Source organism: Anas acuta, chromosome 8 (genome assembly GCF_963932015.1).
Source record: "Anas acuta chromosome 8, bAnaAcu1.1, whole genome shotgun sequence".
NCBI lineage: Eukaryota > Metazoa > Chordata > Aves > Anseriformes > Anatidae > Anas > Anas acuta.
Window position 1 is genome coordinate 25,502,578 of NC_088986.1, and position 19,315 is coordinate 25,521,892.

Genomic DNA, 19,315 nt, shown 5'->3' on the forward strand with positions numbered 1-19,315 from the left:
AAAAAAAAAAAAAGTGTCCGTGCTCAGCTCAGATCTGTCCTACCTAGCACAGACAGCTAAGAACATGAGACAGTTCACTGAAAATCTTCACAAAACTTTCTCATTCTCTTCAAAGAAAGGTTAGTCTATACCAAAAAAACGGAGTCTATTAAAAGATGCTCAGTAAGATACATTGCATATTCTCCAAATGTCTGCCACAGATGGCATTCTGTCTGTAACCATGATTTGAAAAAATACTGATTTATGTTCCACAGAACACAGGGAAAAAATAAAAAATAAAATTAAAAAAATGGTGCCAGCCACTAGAAAGGAACAGGCTCCACTAAGCAAATTGCAAAGCCGTAGGAAGCACTCCTATTACTCAGGGTTGAAACGCTCCTAACAGCCCAAAGAAGAAGGCTGAACGATGTGAAACATGTCAACATGGCCTTATTTAGGGACTGCTGATCTGGAAGGGCTGCCAAACAAGGGGAAAGCAATGGGACCGCAAGAACAGTAGGTAAAAATGTTTAGTGCTATGGCTTGCAAGTCACGTGTAAGGGAAGCCCCCAAACAAGCACGAATGGCAGGATAACACTACACACCTCATGAGTGCACAGCCTGCACTGTCGGCACTGGGAAATAACGGCATCCCAGGGTACAAATCCGAAGACTTTACAAACCCCTTTCTAGCACTGCTTACTGATGGGGCATTCCCTCCTCCTACCTCCTCAGGGATTAGAGGGTCTGTGGAGAAGCATGTACGCACTCTGCGTTGTCTGGGAGGTTGTGTATGGAGGTACCAGGTAGCAAACCAAGATGTATTTCTATCAACATGCCCTAAAAGAGATCGTGCAGAAGACACTCGCTATTCCTGACAGGTGGCGCTCATTCCCAGTCCCCCCAGAAAGTGCTGTAAAGGCAGTGCATTCAGCAATGGACGTAAGCCCAGTATTTTTGTATATACCAAAGCTTTGAGGATTTAATTCCCCACAGTCTCCTCAAAAATTCCCATCATCTCAGAGGAATCATTAAACTGCAACGGAGAGTTTACGGCCTGACAATCTCCAGACACACAACAGCTAATATGACCTTTTGCATGGCCTTCTTTTCAATGTCCTCAACAACGTATCATCATGTGCAGCCACACAAAGCTAATGGGAGCTACTGCCAGGTGAGAATAAATTTCAGCAACATCGTGCCAGTGAAATAAATATTTCAAATTCTAGTTGTGACACTCCAGCTTGAATTCAGATTTCAAAACCCTTATCCTGGAAGCACTGTCGTACACGTGATTTTTCCAGCCAGAGGCTCACAGCCTCTGATAGGACTTTCTTTTTTCACATGCACCGGGCTGCGCGTCTGTAGCAACCAAAGTCGGCACTGCTCATTTGAAGCCTGCTCTGTTCTCAGGAACGTCGTTACCAGCGATGCTGGGAAAGTAAAACAATTTGCTTCCACCTGCAGACATTTCTGGCCAAATGCACCAATGCAGGCCTTGCCTGCCGATCCCTTCTTCCTCATTCAGAAAGTAGGGGTTTGGACATTTGGAATAAATGAACAAAACTGACTGCTCATTTTTATTTAAAAAATGTTGTGTTTTTTTTTTTTTTTCTTTCACTGAAAAATGAGACTTTGTCAAACTGCTGCTGAAGTTAAATTGTACAAGGATTACAGAGCTGGAACCAACATCTGCAAATATGAGCCTAGTTTTATTGCATTTGGTTAACTGCAGTATACGGATCACCCGCCTGTGAAATCAGCTACTCAGCTGGGAAACCAACAGATCTTCAGTTTTTGACATTTTAGTAAATACAGATTTCCTTAAGTTATTGTTTTTATGGTCAGAACTGCTAAACTGCATAGTCCACCAACTCAGTCTGCAAGAACAAAATCTCTAGCTGTCATTCAGCACTCCATCTGTACTCCCTGAACCAGATGCCTTCTCAGTCATCATCCAAACTCAGCTGAAATACCTATCCTGACTACCTCCTTTTTTTTTTTTTTTTTTTTTCTTTTCCCCATATAATTCAATTAATATGGTATGTAGGGTTTAGATTTTAAGTTGGTGGAGGGCCTACGTCTCCTTGGCCATCAGGAAGTGCCGGATTGCCAAAGGGCTGCTGTGGAGCTGCCCATGTCAGTGGTCTAGGTCCTTTCTCCATTGTGGGATGTCGGGATTGACTTCAGTGAGGTCGCTGGTACTTAGACACAGTGGTAGCTTAGACATGAAGATGTAAACGTCAACTGAACTGAGGTTATACCACTGTTTTGGCTGCTGATTTCCTTCATTGTTTTCCTTGAGCTGAGTGCTAAGGGAATTCTTGTATAGGGCATGACCACAGGTGGAAGGAGTATTTGTATGAAATATGATCTAGGCTGATGATGCCTACATCCAAAAAATAAAGGCAGTCCTAGGAATGAAAACAAGCTTCTGGGTTAAGTGCAATATTTGTACACTCTTTTGGATTCTGGAAAGCACCACACAGAACATCATATGAACATATAGATAAAGTTAAATTTTTATTTAAAGCAGTTACTCAATCCTAAAGAGAATTGCTTACAATTACTGACTGCTGCTGAACAATACGCTTTTCATAGACTCAGAGGTGGAGCTAGTATCTCACTGTCTTGAAAGCTGCCCTGCATGTCCTTTGTCTTCAGCTCCTTAGAACCGTGCCACTTTTAATAAATTAAGTTTCTGTTTCCCAGGCTCCTTGTTGTTTGGGGGCAAATATTTTGCAAAATTTTAGCAAAGAAAGATATAGCCTTTCTTTTGATGAGTAGATAAGGCTATGGAAAAATAAAAATAAATAAATAAATAAATAAATAAATAAATAAATAAATAAATAAATGGTTGTGTTCCTGTTAGTAGTTCCAGTAACTTCAAGAACCACTTGCGTCCCCTGCCCTACAGCAGCAACGCACTTGGTAGGAAGATAACACACGAGGAGCTCCACGCTGCCCCGGTAGGATTAGGCCACATAAGTGCAAACATACCTGAATTTGTCAAAGTTATAAAGTGCAACAAACCTGATTTTGCACGTATGCATATATCCTGCTATACCTGCTGATCGTGTGCTCAGTTCCCTGATGACTGCATTTCGGCAGGAAAGCACCCAAATGCAGGGTAAAACACGACTTTATCTGTGCTTCTTCTTCTAACTGCGCTACGTCAGGGTTCCCTGATGCAGGTTTGGGATGCCCAGAGAAGAAAACGGAGCAAAGAGGCGACCGCTGCCACAGCTCCGGCCCGGGTAGGCCCTGCCCGGCCCCGCCGAGCCCGGGGCGGCCTCGGGTCGGTGCCCCCAGCTGGGGGGACCCCCGGGGCAGCCCGGCCGGGCCGAGGGGCGCCGTGGAGGCCCCGCTGCCTGCCGAGGAGCTGCCGCCCGGCCCCGCCGCGCAGCCACAGCGCGGCCCTGGAGGGGCGGAGGCGCTGCCGGAGGTGCCTGGGGGGGAGCGGGCGGGCGCCGAGGGAGCGCAGGGACGGAGACCGCAGCTCGTCCCCGGCTCTGTTCGTGAAATCCGTGCCATGCAGCAGCGTTGGGAGCGCCGCCGTGAGCCAGCCACCCAGCCCGCTGCATTTAGGGTGAGTATTAGGCAGAGAACGGCGAGCCCGCAGCACGGAGCCGCAGAGAGACGGCGGCCCCGGAGAGCTGAGGCTGTGCTTTAGGGCCGGCCGGCGGGCACATCGCCACATCCAGCTCCTGGTTATTCGGTGCCCAGAGCAGCCGGCGGCTGGCAGAGGTCAGTGTGTGGCTGTGTGTGCCCCGTGCCAGCACCACCGTCCCTGCAGGGGCAGCGGGAGGCCGGCAGCACGCCCGGGGGCAACGCCACCCCCAGCGAGCCGGGGACATCGTCAGGTCAGGGAGGGCGGCTGGTGATTTTCTCGGAGTTAACAGAAAATGTGGCAGCATCGCCCGATGGCATGGTCTCTCGGGAACAGCACGAAGAGCTGCGGGGAGGTGTGTGGCTGTCCGGCAGCTTGCAGGAGTTTGTTCCCTGGGTAAGCCCGTCACATCCAGGACAGGAGCCGCTTGCAGCCCGCCTCCTGCAAGCGGCCCCTCGGAGCAGCGAGATGCGGGAACCACGGCACGGGGGGGCTCAGAGGGGGCTCAGCTCTCGGGAACTGGGCTTAGAACTGTGAAAGTCGCGTGTTGGGATTGGATTGAGAAGTGGCAAAAGATGCCGGCTTTGGTGGACCAGTGGGTGAGTTTCATTAAGTGATAGGATCTGGCACTTCATCTAAGAAGAAATAGGAGTTTGCATGTGATACGTCCAAGAAACAGTCCATCCACGGGAGTGAACAGCAAAAGCTTTGTTGCTTTCGGTGGAGACAAGGTCAAGGCCAGAGTAATCCAGTGACCCATCTCGTGTTACTCCTCCAGCTGGTGCCTGCACCGTCACAGGAGTGCCATGAAGGTGTACATGTGGGGAGAGCCTCGGCGGATTGAACTTCAGGATCACACTTGAAAGCAGTGGAACGAGGGGGTGAGAGCATGTGTTGCATAGTTCAAACATGCACAACTTCGTGCTGGGTCTGTTTTTAGCTTTTCCTTTTTAAAGTTTGTGTTGCTGCCTGAGTGGCAAAGGCTTTTTTTTTTTTTTTTTTTTTTTAATGAAGTCTCTTTAGGTACATCTCTAAGGAGGCTGTCAGGAGGCAAGGCTTTGGGAAAAAAAAAAAAAAAAAAAAAGTTTCAAATGATCAGGACATATTTACAGGCGATACTGAGAGTGTGGGATCATATTGTCCCCCCTTCTGCTCTTAGTGCTGTGCTGTGCTCTGCGATGAGCTATTTTAGGAGCTCCGGTATGCAGAGCATTTTTGCAGTTACACACAAAATAAAAAAGTTTAAGAACAAAAGATTGTTCTGGACAGTCAAACTGGAATGAGTTGGAAGGATACATTTAGGAAGTGGTTTCTTGGACACTAATTAGGACCATTTGCTTGGGGTTGCCATTATTTTCCTTTTAGTCTGGAGGGCACAATAGATCAAATGATTTATATATCATTAACAATTCCTGTTAACCATAAGCAGGGTGGTTGGGCTTTTCCATACTGATTACTACATAACGCAATAACGGCTTGTTTCATTTCTTCTGCAGTGTCCGCATGAGCACGTTAACGTAAAAGACCAATCCAAAAAGAAGCTCTTCAACTCCTTTTTTTTTTTTTTTTTTTTTCTGCGTGACTCCTAATGTCTTTGCATTCTGCAGGAGCTGCTGAGACACCCAAGCACCTCAGTTCTTTGTACCTTCCACGGCCGGAACACTGGTGTTCGTTGTACCTGATACTGGCTCCCAGTGAGCGCATTTTAATTGTAATAAAACACAAACTGAACCATATGTGCACGTGTGTTTTAGACGCAGCGTTATTGATCACCCTTTCCCTTTTGTGCTACAAGTAACGGGGTTTGTCAATTATCAGACTGTAATCTGGTAATACGATTCATTTATCTCTAAAAGAAGCCGAGAAAGTAGGCATGTGCCTCGGCCGTATTTAACATCACTTGTATGCACCGCGGCGTTCACGAAATGCTGATTTGGGTAGGTCCGGGAGTTTGGGTTGTTTTGGCGAGGGAACAGGGGACGGCGACACTGTGCTGTGCGGTGCTGTGTGATGCTGTGTGATGATGCTGTGTGTTGTTTCGAGCTGCTGCGTGCTGTGCCCTCCGCTGGAGGCGGGCGGCGCCCGGGGAAATCCGCCCCTGGGGGCTGAGCCGCGCTCGGGGCTGGGGAGAGGGAGGCTCACCGGCTTCCCCCGGGGTCCGACTAATTTAGGTCCTCTGCAGCTGATTGCTCAGCGGGCCGTTTGGTGCCCGAGTCCCTAAAAGCCTCGGGACGACGCAGGAATTCCGTTTGCAAAGGCAGCACGAAGTGCACGGCGTGCTGCGGGGGTGCCGAGCACCCAGGAGGTGCCGAGCACCTCGGGGGGGACCTCACCTGCGGCTCCTCCGCCCTCCTCTCGCTAGGAAGCCTCCCTCTATCTCCCCCCGTCCCGAGTGTCCCCGGGGGGCTGCTAGGATCGGAAAGGCGTTTTTTTGTTTTTGTTTTTTCCTTTTTTTATTTTTTTTCCATGTGTGCATACTCCCACGTGGAGCAGCAGCCGGTTTCGCTTGGGCTGGCAGCTCCCGTCGGGCGCTCGCTGTCCCGTTTCGATCCTCCCTCAGCTTTGGCTGACCGAAATGGCCCGAAGCCCGTTCCGAAAAGCTGCTGGTGCGGGCTCCCAGATGCTGAGGTTCGGATCGTTTGAACGTCAGCGCAGCCTTCTGGTAACAGAAAACATCCAGGCGGGTTTCGGTGGTGTGCTAACACCCCTCGGACGGGAGAGCAGCACGCTTCAGGGCCGGGGGCCGCTGCCGGCTCCGGTGCCCCGGGCGGCGGGGACGCGGCGGTGCCGGCTCCGGTCCCGTTCCCGGGGGGCAGCAGAGACGAAACGAGGCGTGAGGGCGGCGGGGGCCAGCAGCAGGTGGCTCACGACAAGTCCAGCACCTTCCTCCTCCTCTTCCTCCTCCTCCTCCCGTTCCCCCCGCGGGGCCGGCGGCTGGGGGAAGCCGCCCCCGGAGAGCTCGGGGGGGAGAGAAGGAAGGGTCGGGGGCTGCTGCGAGACCCCGGGGGGCGGAGGTGAGCGGCTCCCCGCTCCGTGGCCAGCTCCGAGGGCGCTGAGGAGCATCCCTCCCTCGCCTGCTTTGCCCTTTGCTCTGAGCAGATCGCCAAGCCGGCCGCGCCGAGCCGACGGGCACAGGGCTCGGGGGGGAGATGCGGAGGTGCCGGGGGGCTGCAGAGCCCTGAGGGACCCCGGGCCCGGTGGGGCGGCGGCTGGTAGCCCCCGGGGCAGGGCGAGTCCGGCCCCGGCGGCGGCTCCCGAGCCCGCACCTCGGCGGTGCATCACTTGTCAGCAGCAGTGGCACCTCCCGAGCCGTGATTCCGATTCATCTTGGCACCGGGTTTTATTCTAATGGGTTAAATTGGGTTCCCTTTTTTCAATTATCCCAGGTTTGACTGCGTGGTGTTGCATGACAACTCGCAGTTTCATCGGGTTTGGCAAAGCGAGGTTGCTCCGTGAATCCGTATATCATATCACATCAGATCAGCCTCAAGTTTGCTGTTTAGCGACTCCGTTTGAGAGGCTTTTCATGAAAGTGGGAAGGGTTGATACCGTCCATGGCTGGTTCGGTACGATTTGAAAGAAAAAAAAAAAAAAAGAAAGAAAGAAAGGGAAAAAAAAAAAGAAATGTGCAGAGATGGCAACAACACGGGGTTTGCTCTCAGCTGTGAATAATAACAGAACGAAAAAAACGACACGATGGGGAAAGGCTCCGCTCCCTGCAAGATTTTTAGCAGGCTCCCAGTCCTCGCCTTTTTTTAATTTCCTAATATGTTCTTTGCTTTATTAGTTTTATTTACAACCAGCTCCCCATTAACACCTCACCTGATTACTGAGGAGCTGAGACAGCTAATCAAGAGAATCCAGCGAGGCAGCCCAAACCGAGAGGTGGGATTTAGTCCTCTTTCTGCTCGTTCTCTCTCTTTTTTCGTTTGTTTGTTTGGTTTGTTTGGAGAAATATTTTGAAGCCAACAGAAAATAAAAGGCAGGTATAAACGTACGCTGGCGAAGGGTCAGAGGTTAGAAATTCACGTCAATTCTGCATTAGAGGCTGTGTAGCGGGGGAGAGGGAGAGGGGAAAAACCTCCACCAAGCAGCTTGTTTATTTTAATTAACATAGGGATCCTCTGCTAGGAACAAGGAACAACCTCCATCTACTGGCTAGATCATCGCCTCTCTTCTCCATCCAAAAGCCATCCCTCATCACTCATTAAGGAGGGTACAATTTTGGAAGAAGCTTCTAAGGTCTGAAGGTAAGATCCTGCATGAGCCTGTGCTAGCAGAGCAGCTATTGCGACCTCACGGATGTCATTTGCGGGGTGTTTCTTCGGCGCGGTGCTTTTTTTTTTTTTTTTTTTTTTTGTTCCCCTTTAAACACCACGGAATGGTCGTTTCCCCAGGTGTATTCGCAGACAACATTTGGTGCGTGTGTGTTTTAATCTAGAAAAATCGCAGCCTGGGAAGACTGAGCCATTCAGCTTAATAAAAAGGAGCCCGCGCCCTTTATTTTTATTTTATTTTTCTTATTTATATACCTTTTTTTCTTGCCGCGGAATGGCTCCTCTCACCTGGCTGCGAGGCTAGCCTTTACGGGCGCGCCCCCCAAAAGCGGCGCAGCACGCTCATTTCCAGCGGCTTAATGACAACCGGAGCACGAATGCGGCTGAGGTGAACACGAGAGAAGCGAGGAGCTCACAGTGCTGAGGTCCTGCTCGGTGCGCACAGTTCCGTGTCAGACAATAACCTGCCTCTCCTGCATGGCACTGCCATGGCTTCGGGTTACCCCAGCGCCTGGCCGTGGGGATGCGCCTGGGCTTACCCTGCCAAGCGCCTCGTGGTTTCTCAGTTAAGCACCGTCTCGTTCAGAGGCTGAATGCGAGGCTTAATTTCCGTGCATTGCAGTTACGGGAGGTACAAATGCGCCGGGCTTTTCCTTTTTTCCGTTCGGTGCCGGCTGTGCCGGGCTTTCCCTGCCCCGGCTGAGCGGCATTTGCTCGGCTCCGGGCTACAGGCGAGGGGCGAGGGGCAGGAGAAAGGGGGAGATGGGAGAGGATGCTGCTGCGGACACCAAGGCGGAATTTTAAACAATACCGGGCTTTTTAAATTTTTATTCTTAGAAAACGCAATCATCTCAATGCTGAGAACATCGGCTAATTCCATACCGCCGCCGACGGATGTAACCCCACGAAAATTTTCTTTCTTTGTGTCTAGATTGGTTGGACTGGGCGCAGACTTCACAAAGCGAGGGGGCTGAGCGGGAACAGCACCGCACTCCACCGCCAGCCATCAGAGCACGAAATAGCGTTAGGCTTTAGGAACAGACCCGTCTTGCCCTCTCACGCCCCACTTTGCCCCCGGCCCAGGGTCGCGGTCCTGCTGCTGCTCTTCCCCCGACTTTGGCACCGGCGGCACGGCGCGACCCCAAGCAGCGCTGCCCGGCGCCCTCCCCTTCCTTTGCTAATTACCGCCGGTCGATAATTAATTTGCACGTAGCCGTTGCCCCGGACCCTGCCGACCAAGCGCAAGGTCGTTCACGCTGTAAGGGGCTTCAGCCCGTCGCCCGTGGCGCGGTGCCGGTGACCCGGCTAATCGCCGGGCTGGCCATGGGGCTGGGGACGAGCCCAGACCCGGGGCCGCCGCGCTCAGCAGGCGCGGTCCCTGCGCGGGTCCCCGGGGCCACACGTCCCCTGGCACCCTCGGCTGCCCGGGATACCCGTGCCAAGGTGTCCGGGAAGGGAGGAGAGCCCCCAGACCTCCTGCCAGGGAGCTGGGGTGCTGTGGGCACGGCGCATCGCTCAGCATCCCCGGCGCACTGTGGCGCAGGGAGAGAGGAAAGCGCCCCGCAAGGGGACACCGCGTCGAGGGCCCGAGTGCTAATGCAAACGGATCCATTGGGGATGAAGTGGTGGATTTGGATTTTAGGTTCCCCGTTGTGCTCTTTGCGGGATTTTCTCTCCCCTTGCCGAGAGAAGCAGCCGGAGCCGGCGGCCTCCGCGCTTCAGCCTCCGGGCTCCGCGGTGCCAACCTGCAGCCGGGGCGCTGAAATATCTGTACCGTGATGTCCCCCAGGCCTTTCGGACACGGAGAAGTCAGGTTCGATGCTAGCAACGAACTTTTCGGTGTCCCTTTAGGTAAGAAACGATCCGGCGGCATCAGCACGCCGAGCAGGGCACGCTTTAGGAAGGCCCGGCCTCCTCCGGAGGAGCGTGTCCCTGCCGCTAGCTGACGGCGCAGCCCTCGGTAATTAACCGTGCCCAGCCGGGGGGGGCTCGCTCACTCCCGACTTTTGTTACGAGCCTGCCCAATTATTCCTAGCGGCGCCGCGGGGCTCAGGTAGGGCTGCGCATCCACAGCCCGGCCTGCCGGGATCCGGCAGCCCCTGTCCCTGCTCCGGGAGAGGGTTCGGGCCGGCTTTGGGGTGCCCCGGGCCGGTTTGGGGTGCCCGTGCCCTGCACACGCCGGAGCGGAGCCGCCCGAGGCTGCGGGGCAGGGGCAGGCAGCCTGGCAGGACGGCCAGGAGGGGATTTTCTTGGAACCTCTCGACCCAAAGCGTCCCGAGGTGAGCTTTCTCGGCTCTGCGGGCAGCGGCAGGTAGCAGCGAGCAGCCGGCACACGCTCCTGCCCTGCCGGGGGGTTACGGCCCCCCGAGGAGCCGGCCGGCCCCTGCCCGGCCCTGCCCGAGCCCCCTGCCCGAGCCCCCTGCCCCTCCCGGCCGTGCCTGGGCTCGGCGGGGGCACGCGGCGAGGGGGGGCCCGGGCGAGCAGCCCCCGCAGCCCGGACGGAGCCACCCCGGGTATTTTTTCCTGACGCCTTGTTGTGCTAATTGACTTGTTTGCTCCAAGGAAAGCCTCTCTCTCCCTCCTCCTTCCCCACACGCAGGTTTTTTTTTTCTTTTTTTTTCTTCCTTTCTTTCTCTTCCTTTCTTTCTTCCGTTCTGTCTTTCTCTCTCTCTCTTCTTTCCTTAATGTCTTTTTGTTTTTCTTCCCTTCTTTCTTCCCTTCTTTCTTCCCTTCTTTCTTCCCTTCTTTCTTCCCTTCTTTCTTCCCTTCTTTCCTCCCTTTCTTCCCTTCTTTTCTTTCTTTCTTTCTTTCTTGCTTTCCTTCTTTCTTTCCCTTCCTTCCTTTCTTCCTTTCTCTTTCTTCCTCTCTCTTTCTTCCTTTTTTTTTTTTTTTTTTTTAATTTTTTGACCGTGAGCGCTCTGCAGGAGACTCGGGCTTGTGGCGGCATCTATCCGTTTTAAGGAGATTCCCTTACCCCTTTGAGTCTCGTCGGTTTTATAGCTATTACTCTCTTATTAAAACACACACACACATACAACACATTGATTTCCATCCAAAAGGGCTAATTACATTACTTACAGTAAATAGCAGCCCTGCTGTCCAGGGTCTAGTGTGCCAACAGAGAAAAAAAATCCCGGCTTATTTCACTTGATTGACTTCATCTTTGTGTGAAATTGTGTTTTATGAGCTGTATTCTGGCACTCGGAGGAATGTAGCAACATTCAATCTGCAAATAACATTAATTTTAGCTACTTAGGGGGAAAGAGAAGGGAGGAAACGGGCTGCCTGGATCTTGGGTTACATGGAAGAGGTGACTCGAGGAGCCCCTGAGGATGTCTCTGGGATGCTGTGGAAAGGAAGTGGGGGCTGGGGTACTTGTTTCACTAGTCGCGCTCGGGCTTGGTGTGGAGCGTCCCCCAGGGAGCGAGGAGCGCAGAGCTGCCGCCAGGAAGATCCTTCAGTGGGGATCGAGGTGTCAGGAAACAGCCGGCAGCTGTTCCAGAGAAAGGCAAGGAAGAGTGGTGTGAAAAGTAAGTAGGAAAAAGGGGAGAGGAGGGGAGGGGGAGCAGGGAGAGAGATTAGCCAGGAAGGAATGCATCGCCCGGACCCCTGCGCGCAACCAGCGCTCGCAGCCGGCGGCCGGGGAGCGGCCGAGGGACGAGACCGCAGCGGGGGTGGGGGCCTTCCCTTCCCTTCCCTTCCCTTCCCTTCCCTTCCCTTCCCTTCCCTTCCCTTCCCTTCCCTTCCCTTCCCTTCCCTTCCCTTCCCTTCCCTTCCCTTCCCTTCCCTTCCCTTCCCTTCCCTTCCCTTCCCTTCCCTTCCCTTCCCTTCCCTTCCCTTCCCTTCCCTTCCCTTCCCTTCCCTTCCCTTCCCTTCCCTTCCCTTCCCTTCCCTTCCCCGGGCACGGAGCCGTACCCCTTTGCCCGGCCCGGCCCCTCCCGGGCGCCTCCAGCCCGCGGGGCTCCGGGTTTGGGGGAGGCGATAAAGCCCACCCCAGCCCACCCCAGCCCACCCCCAGCCCGGCCGCGGTGTTTGTCACGGCTTGCCCATCACTAGGGGTTGAGAGGAGTATGACAGGTCTTTGTTGTCTGAATAAAAATCAGTGGCAGCTCAAGGGAGAGAACTCCTCCTACTAAATTATCAAAAATGGGCTGGCTTTAGTCTCTTAACAAATTGGACAGAGCTCCGGAAAGCAGCAGTCCCAAATCCAACCTACAGGCACTGGGAACTTTAAAGCAACCAGGGACTGCTGAAAATAGCACTTCTTTTTGCTTTCTTTGTATTCAAAACTATAGCCTTTCCCGAGCGCTTCTACTGCCCCAGGTCCAAGTCTCTCCAGACAGGAGCCCCGGCTCTCCAGAACAGTAACAGATCCTTTAGCTCGCTTTTGTTATTTTATTTTTTTAAATTAATTATTATCACATTTTCTCCCCCTTGTTTGTTTTCTGCACATCTTCAGGAAGCCCTCGGTGCTTGTGCAAAGAGAAGCTCCTATTGCAACCTCCCTCCCTGCGCTGTGCGCCTCGGTGTAAACCTTTTGGATGATCTAAAGACTCTGGGGTCTGTATATGGAAATAGTGGGGTGCAGAGCAGAAGAAAATACTTGTCCTTTCCGTCCCCCAGCCATGCTTTTCCACGGGATCTCCGGAGGCCATATCCAAGGAATCATGGAGGAGATGGAGAGGCGATCCAAGACCGAGTCCCGCCTGGCCAAAGGGGGACAGATGAACGGCCGAGAAACGGTAAGGAGGGAGCTGGGCCCCCACGGGACAGCCCCGGCTTGGGGGCAGCCAAAGGCGCTGCCCCCCCTGCCCCTTCCCTGCAACCCTGCGCTTGTAGAAACTGTTCCCGGCCAGCCTCCGGTAAGGCCGGGTGCCGGGCCGGGCCGCGCCGGGCTCACTTGCATTTGTCCCCCCCATGCTGCCGGGTGTGCTCTCCGGAGCACGGGGGGAGTATTTGGGGTCGCTGCTCGGGGCGCTGCGAGCAGCCCTGCGGTGGCCGTGCCCCGTCCGAGCGGGGCTGCGATGTGTGCTCCGCTTTCCGCGCTGCTCGCACCTCCCAAACGAAATCCTGCACCCCCCGGCTGCTGGCTTTTCCTCGCCGTTTCTGGCCCCGAGCGGGGGGTGGCAGAGAGGGGGCTCTCCCCGAGCGCCAAGCCCACTTTGGGGCGGCAGCGGGGGGGTCCCGCAGCGCTCTGTGCCCCCCTCGCCCACTTGTAGGGCTTCTGCGGCCCCGCAAGGACCGGGCACAAAGTAACGGCCCGGAGCCTGCGCCACCGCCTCGGGCCCTGGGGTCTCCCCCCCGCTCTCCTAAAAAAAAGCCCCCGCTTTGTTGCGGGAGGATTTGCAATGTAAATCCCCCTCGCCTTTCCCATCGCTGTAAGAAAGGGACGCGCAGCACAACTTCGGGTCGGAAAATGACCGCGGAGCTGCCGCTTTTACGCACTTGTGGCTGCACAGGGGGGTGTTGGGGGCCCGTTTTCCCCGCTCCTTTCCCGGCGAGAGCAGCCCCGGGCTCCGCGGCGGAGCTTTTGTTGCGGCGGCCGCTCCGTGTGCCCCTTTGTGCGGATCCGGCTGCTCCGGGGGCGCCCGGCCCCGGCAACCCGCACGAGTTGCTTGCCCAAAAGATGCTGGTTTTCGGCGAAACCCGGCCCGGGGCTGAGCGCTCGCTGCTCTTTGCAGCATCCACCTGTCTCCTCTCCCCAGCTCCGCTCGTAAGCGGCCCGTTCGCCGGCAGAGACGGGCTCGGGGCTGCTTGGAGCACGGGGGAAAAATGCCGGGAGCGCGCACCCGTGCCCCAAAGTTGCAGCGCAGCAGAGCGGTGCTGCCCTGCTCGGAAACGCCGTTCCCCCGGAGCGCCCCGATCCACAGGCAAGAGCGACGGGGAAGCTCCAGATGTAACTTGCCAAACCCGGAGAAGAACCGGCTCTGCTTCCCTTGCCGAGGCCTAAGCAGTCGCCTCCACATGTCCTAAAGCCGTGAGGCTGTTGGGGGGGGGATAGCGGGGTGCAGCCGGCAGCTGAAGCCCGGTAGCGGTGCTGGGGGGTCGCGGGGAGCGTCCCGGCCCCGTGTGACCCGTGGTCGCGGCGCGGTTGTCTTGCAGAACATGCCCCCCCTGAGCCCCGAGAAGCCCGCTCTGTGCGCCGGCTGCGGAGGGAAGATCTCCGACAGATATTACCTGCTGGCTGTGGACAAACAGTGGCACCTCAGGTGTCTTAAGTGCTGTGAATGTAAACTGGCTTTGGAGTCAGAGCTCACCTGCTTTGCCAAGGACGGCAGTATTTACTGCAAGGAGGATTACTACAGGTACAGCAAGCAAAACCGCAGCCCCTCACAAGGCATTTCCACGCGGAACGCGCTTTAATTCCACACGGGCTTGCACAGGCGGCTTTCTGCGGCCGCCGGTTCCCTGACCGCATGCCCCTGTCCCCTCCCTGCAGCCTCCCCCGTACCGACCCCAAACGGGTGGCCGGGGGGGTGTGGGGCACATGAGCCCCACAGGAGCCGTGCCTCGGCTGTCCCGCTGCCCTGGCGTAGCCCCCAGCGAAGGCAGCCAGGAGCCAGCCAAAGTTTCCCCCTGCCCGCTGCCTGCCGGTTTTTCCGCCGCTCGGGACCCGAGGAGCCCCTTCCTCGGCCCTAAAAGCAGGGGGAGCTTTTAGGGGTCCCACCCGCCCCTGTCTGCCCTCACTGGCGGTGGGGCAGCTTCTGCATGCACAAGGGAACGGGGCCACCCGGGGGAAAATGTCCCCAGGCGCTGCTCCCAGCAGCCCGGGCCGGGGCCGGGGGCTCCCCGCCGCCCCCCCCGGCCGGGAAGGAGGCGGGTGGGCAGCGGCGGGGGCGGCCTTCCCCTGCTTGCCTCGTTGATGCCCACTTCTCCGTTTCCCTCAGAAGGTTCTCCGTGCAGAGATGTGCCCGCTGCCACCTTGGGATCTCGGCCTCTGAAATGGTCATGAGAGCCAGGGAGTCGGTGTATCACCTGAGCTGCTTCACCTGCACCACCTGCAACAAGACTCTGACCACGGGCGATCACTTTGGCATGAAGGACAACCTGGTTTACTGCAGGGCCCACTTCGAGTCCCTTTTGCAAGGAGAATACCCCCCTCAGCTGAGCTACACCGAGCTGGCAGCCAAGAGCGGAGGGCTGGCGCTGCCTTACTTCAACGGCACCGGCACGGTCCAGAAGGGGAGGCCCAGGAAAAGAAAGAGCCCTGCCCTAGGAGTGGACATCGTCAACTACAACTCAGGTGGGAAACACACACTGAGCTCCCCTGCCCCTCCGCAGAGAGCTCGCTCGGGCTTCCCCTGGGCTAGGCAGCGGGTGAGGGACCCGGGCAGGCCAAATCTTGCTGAAGCACTGGGCAATCAGACAAACAGCCCTCGGAGGGCTGCAGAGGTTGCGGGGAAGCTAGCAGCAGCCCTCCTCGAGGGCTGTCTTTGCCTATTAATGTCAAGCACCCAAACTTAGCCACCTCCCAGGGTAAAGACAAAACCAAACCAAACCAAATCCCTGACAAACACCGCGGAGTTCTTTCTCCATAGGAACCTCAGAGATAGCGGTGCCGTTATCTGTATTTTACGAACAAAAACCACTTCGTCATTCAGACCTCAAATTAAAAGCACCCAAAAGGATCAGAAAAAAAAATAATTTTAGAGAAAAGGCAGTGCGTGGCTCCTACGGCGTCAATGGAGTATGCACGCACTCAATAAAGATAGGCAACCCGTAGCAATGAACTCTTCGGGCTAACAGTCCCGTTTTACTGGCACATAAACATCCGAGCTGCACAAGAGGCCAACGAATAAATGCTGTTCCCTGCAACTAAGCCTTAACAAATGTAATTAACGAGAACGGGCTCTGCTCTCTTAAGGGGAGGCAGGGAGCGGGTGGTGCTCTGCCTTAAATCCCCCCTACCTCCAGCCACTTTAAGTCCCCAAACCGTGTCTAGAGACAGTGCTGGCGGCCGGCGGCGGGGCGCTTCAGGCGGGGGTTCACCAGGCGGGAGAAGAAAGCGGCGAGGGTTAAGCCCAATTACCCAGCTCCCTACCCCAAAATGCTTGCAGAGAGCGCAGGGAGAGGGACGCGAGCGAGCTGCGGCCTCCCGGCCTCCTTCCCTGCCTCCTTCCCTGCCTCCTTCCCTGCTTCCCTCCGCCCCAAAGCCGCTCGCTGCCACTGGGGGCCCCTGCGCGGCTCCTCCTGGCGGGCCGGGAGCTGCTGCATCTCCTCGGAGCCGCGGGCCTCGGAGCCAGGGCAATCACGGCGCTAATTGTTCCTTGTTAATTGAAGATGACATCGGAATCCCTGGCTCCGGAGCGGTTTCCAATCAGTGCTGAAAGCTGCTAAAGAAAAGGGGACCTGTAGCACAGCCAGGGCTCGCTCAGTCCCGGCTGCTGAGGGGGTGGGGGGGCGCCTATGCCTCCGGTTCCCCCCCTCTCACCCACATCCCCTAAAAATCCCCCTTAAACAGAAATATTTAGGGACAGCTTCTCGTCAGGATTAGGATGGGAAATTAGGGAAAAACGAAAAGCTGTGGATATGACGAAACAGCCCCTAAGCTTCGGGTCAGGACTCGCGAGAGGCATTATTTGCAGGCGCTGTCAGAGTTTTCGTGCGTTAGTCCTAAAAGTCTCCTTCGTTACACCAGCGGGGGATGTAAGTTGTTTCGCCGACTCCAAAATGGGATTAAAAACCACTGCTCACGATAAAAATGTAGCTCACTTCATCGAGATCTCGCAGAATTAAAACCAGAACAAACAAACAAACAAGCCGCTTTAATCTGATGCTTTGGACTCGCTCTAGCTGGCCGAGAACTGTGACCCGGCAGGGCCGTAATGCTTTGATTTAGTCGTTTAAGGCATTACCGAGCCATGTCCAGCGCTGACACACGCTCTCGACAAAACACAGCTTGCAGCCAAACCGCGCAGCCGGCGCAAACGACTGCAGCCCACCGCCCCTCCGCGCTCCGGCTGCAGGGGGAGGAACAGGAGGCTCTGCCCGTCCCGAAACGAGCAGCGGGAGCCGAAACCGTTTCTCCCGAAACACGAAAGTCTCCCAACAATTGGCGGCCACCGCCCCGCGCTCACGGCCCCGGCCCCGCGAGGCCGAGCAGGGCACCGCTTCCAGCGGGCGGGCGGCCGCCGGGCACGGCCCCGCAGGGACAGGGGCTCAGCCCCGCACCCCGGGGTGCTGGGGGCGGCTCCTGCCTCCCCCGGCCCGGCTCGCAGCCCCCTGTGGCCCGGCCCGGCCCGGCCGAGCCCCCGCTCCCCGCAGCCCCCGTCTCGGCGCAGCCTCCCCGCGGCCGAGCGGGTCCCCAGGGGCGGCCACCAAAGGCTCGCTCCCGTCGCTCCCGGTTTGCTCAGAGCCCCCCCGCTAACACCCGGAGGGGAAGGGGAAGCCCAGGTTGTCCGGGGCGATGTGGAGAGAGTTTCTCATCGGGGGAGAGAGCCGGGCTCGGGTCAGTGCCACCGAGCCGCCGTCCCCAGCCGGCCGCGCGTAAAAACGCGTGTGTGTGCCAGCGCCCCCGGCCCCGAGCTCCTTTTGTCCCGGGGAGCGCAGCTCGGGGCCAGAAGGGACCGGATTCTGCCTCCGGAGCCTCAGCAGCCTCCCTCTGCTCTGCTCTGCTCTGGTCAGCGCTTTGATCGCTGCCTCGCAGCTCCCCGGCTGTAAAGTGGGAACGCAACGATAAATAACTCGAAATGATCCGAGGTAAAAGCCGTTCCTACCGGTGAAGTGCCTGGAAGCAACGTGAAAAAAATAGGAGAAAGTATTCAAAAGTACTTAAAACATTCAAAGCTTTCTCTATATTACCTCTTATATCACAGAATTAATATGTATTTTGAGGGAAACCGCGTTGACTTACAGCCCACAGGATATAGAAATGAGATGGTGAAGAAGATTTCCCTAGGAAAATATTTTACACAGCTGTTGCTGAAAGAGCTGTTTACTTTATTTCACAGTATACATGTGAAAAATTCTTGGCAATAAAAAGCAAACTGTTGTAGCTCTTTCCAAAGCAAAATTAAATTCACAGCCCCGTGATCCCGTGGCAATGAAATGAGCAACGACGTCTTGCCCGATTTTTCGCTTCCCCCTGCTTCCCGGGCAGCAGCGTAAAGCTCCGCACACTGCGCGGCAAAGCCACGCAGCGCTGCGCCACCCGTGGAAAACAGAGCCTGCTCTTATCACTGCATTAGCTAGGCTTGTCCGAGGATGCTGTGAGCCCCGTTCCCGTTTTCTGGTGAAAATGAAAGCCCAAGTCAATCAGGGACAAAAAGCAGCCCACAGAACCAAAGGCAGCGAGCAGGACAGAGGAGCCCGAGGAAGTTCGCTTTGCTGCTGCAAACGTGAGCGATCCGAGGGGAAGAACAGGAAAGCAAACAAACAAGCAGCTTGCAACTGTCTGAAGTGAAACTCAAGGATTGAATTCTGGTAATCTGATTTATGTCAGCGTGCGAGTTACTGCCCACACGCCTTGACTGAAGGCAGTGTGATTGCTTGTGAAAACAAGGAGTAAATACAATCCAAATCTGGTCTGAAATTGTTTTCGAGGCAAATTTCAACCCCTGGTATTTTCAGAAGTGTCAGCTCACTTTGTTTGAAAGTGCAGATATACTTCCTACCAAGCCCAGAAGCAAACCTAGCTATAATTAACTATTCACCTGATTTTCTGTCAAAGTGTTGTCTTACCAGCATCTGTTCTTGTTGACTCGTCTTATAATTCAAAAGAGAAAGCACCTTCAAGAAGCTTTTTATTTTCTCCTGCTTTCAAGTTGTTTTGCCTCTGTTTTTAGCACTGTCAACATCAGTCTCTGTATTGTGCGATTTCTCTCCTTCTCTCCTCTCTTTTTGGAGGAACCGGGAGCTACTTGGCCTAGTAAATAATCCACTATTTGAGAGCAGTTCAGAAATTCAAATGAGCAACTAATGAAACTTGATCTAGTTTACACACATTCGGAAATATTTTTAATTAGCTGTTCTTTAAAGCTGTTCTTTAATTAATATGCTCTACCGTGATTACATCATCAATTCTCTCCTGTGTGACTGAACTATCTTTACAAAATGGGATCCTGAAAGTAACCCAATTGCTTTTAAGCCAAAAAGAAAAATACAGGATGCCACGGTCCCTGAATAGCTGCAACTCTAGTGTGCAAGTCATACCCATAAAAGTGTAATCTGGAACAAAGTCACCTTTTAGAGATACTTTGAAAATCCTGAGTCAGAGAAATCAGGGAAACTCTTAAGCTTTGGAGCCGCTGCTTGTTTGCTTGTAGAAATGTCACAGATCAGGACCAGCGAAGAGCTACTGTGGATCGGGACTGAGACCAAGGGCCTGAATCAAGCCCCAGCGCAGCCACTTTTTGGAGATGCTTTATGGAGCAAAGTCTCTGAGCAGTTCACATGAACTCCCAGGCAGAGCCCAAAAACATTCATTTTAGCAGCAAAGAAAGTCCAGATT

At 54.9% G+C, this 19,315-nt stretch overlaps 1 protein-coding gene and 1 long non-coding RNA gene across 11 annotated transcripts in view; both read left to right on the plus strand.

The window, feature by feature from the left end:
- Nucleotides 1-2,957: 2,957 nt before the first annotated feature.
- Nucleotides 2,958-5,320, plus strand: LOC137860023 (uncharacterized). Its single transcript, XR_011098710.1, has 3 exons — nt 2,958-3,568; nt 4,368-4,470; nt 5,086-5,320. It is a non-coding gene; the product is annotated as an uncharacterized lncRNA (long non-coding RNA).
- Nucleotides 5,321-7,300: 1,980 nt separating this feature from the next.
- LHX9 (LIM homeobox 9) overlaps nt 7,301-19,315 on the plus strand; it is an 18,604-nt gene continuing 6,589 nt past the window's right edge. Inside the window, exons 1-5 of one of the 10 annotated variants that reach the window (XM_068690683.1) lie at nt 7,301-7,474; nt 7,707-7,839; nt 12,490-12,608; nt 13,969-14,171; nt 14,754-15,109. In XM_068690683.1, the coding sequence (XP_068546784.1) occupies nt 12,492-12,608; nt 13,969-14,171; nt 14,754-15,109 (676 nt within the window). In that variant the 5' untranslated portion in view covers nt 7,301-7,474; nt 7,707-7,839; nt 12,490-12,491. Of the gene's footprint in view, nt 7,475-7,706; nt 7,840-10,677; nt 11,397-11,914; nt 12,609-13,968; nt 14,172-14,753; nt 15,110-19,315 lie in introns of those variants that run through there. The other 9 variants (XM_068690684.1, XM_068690685.1, XM_068690686.1 and 6 more) reach the window with 9 other exon arrangements.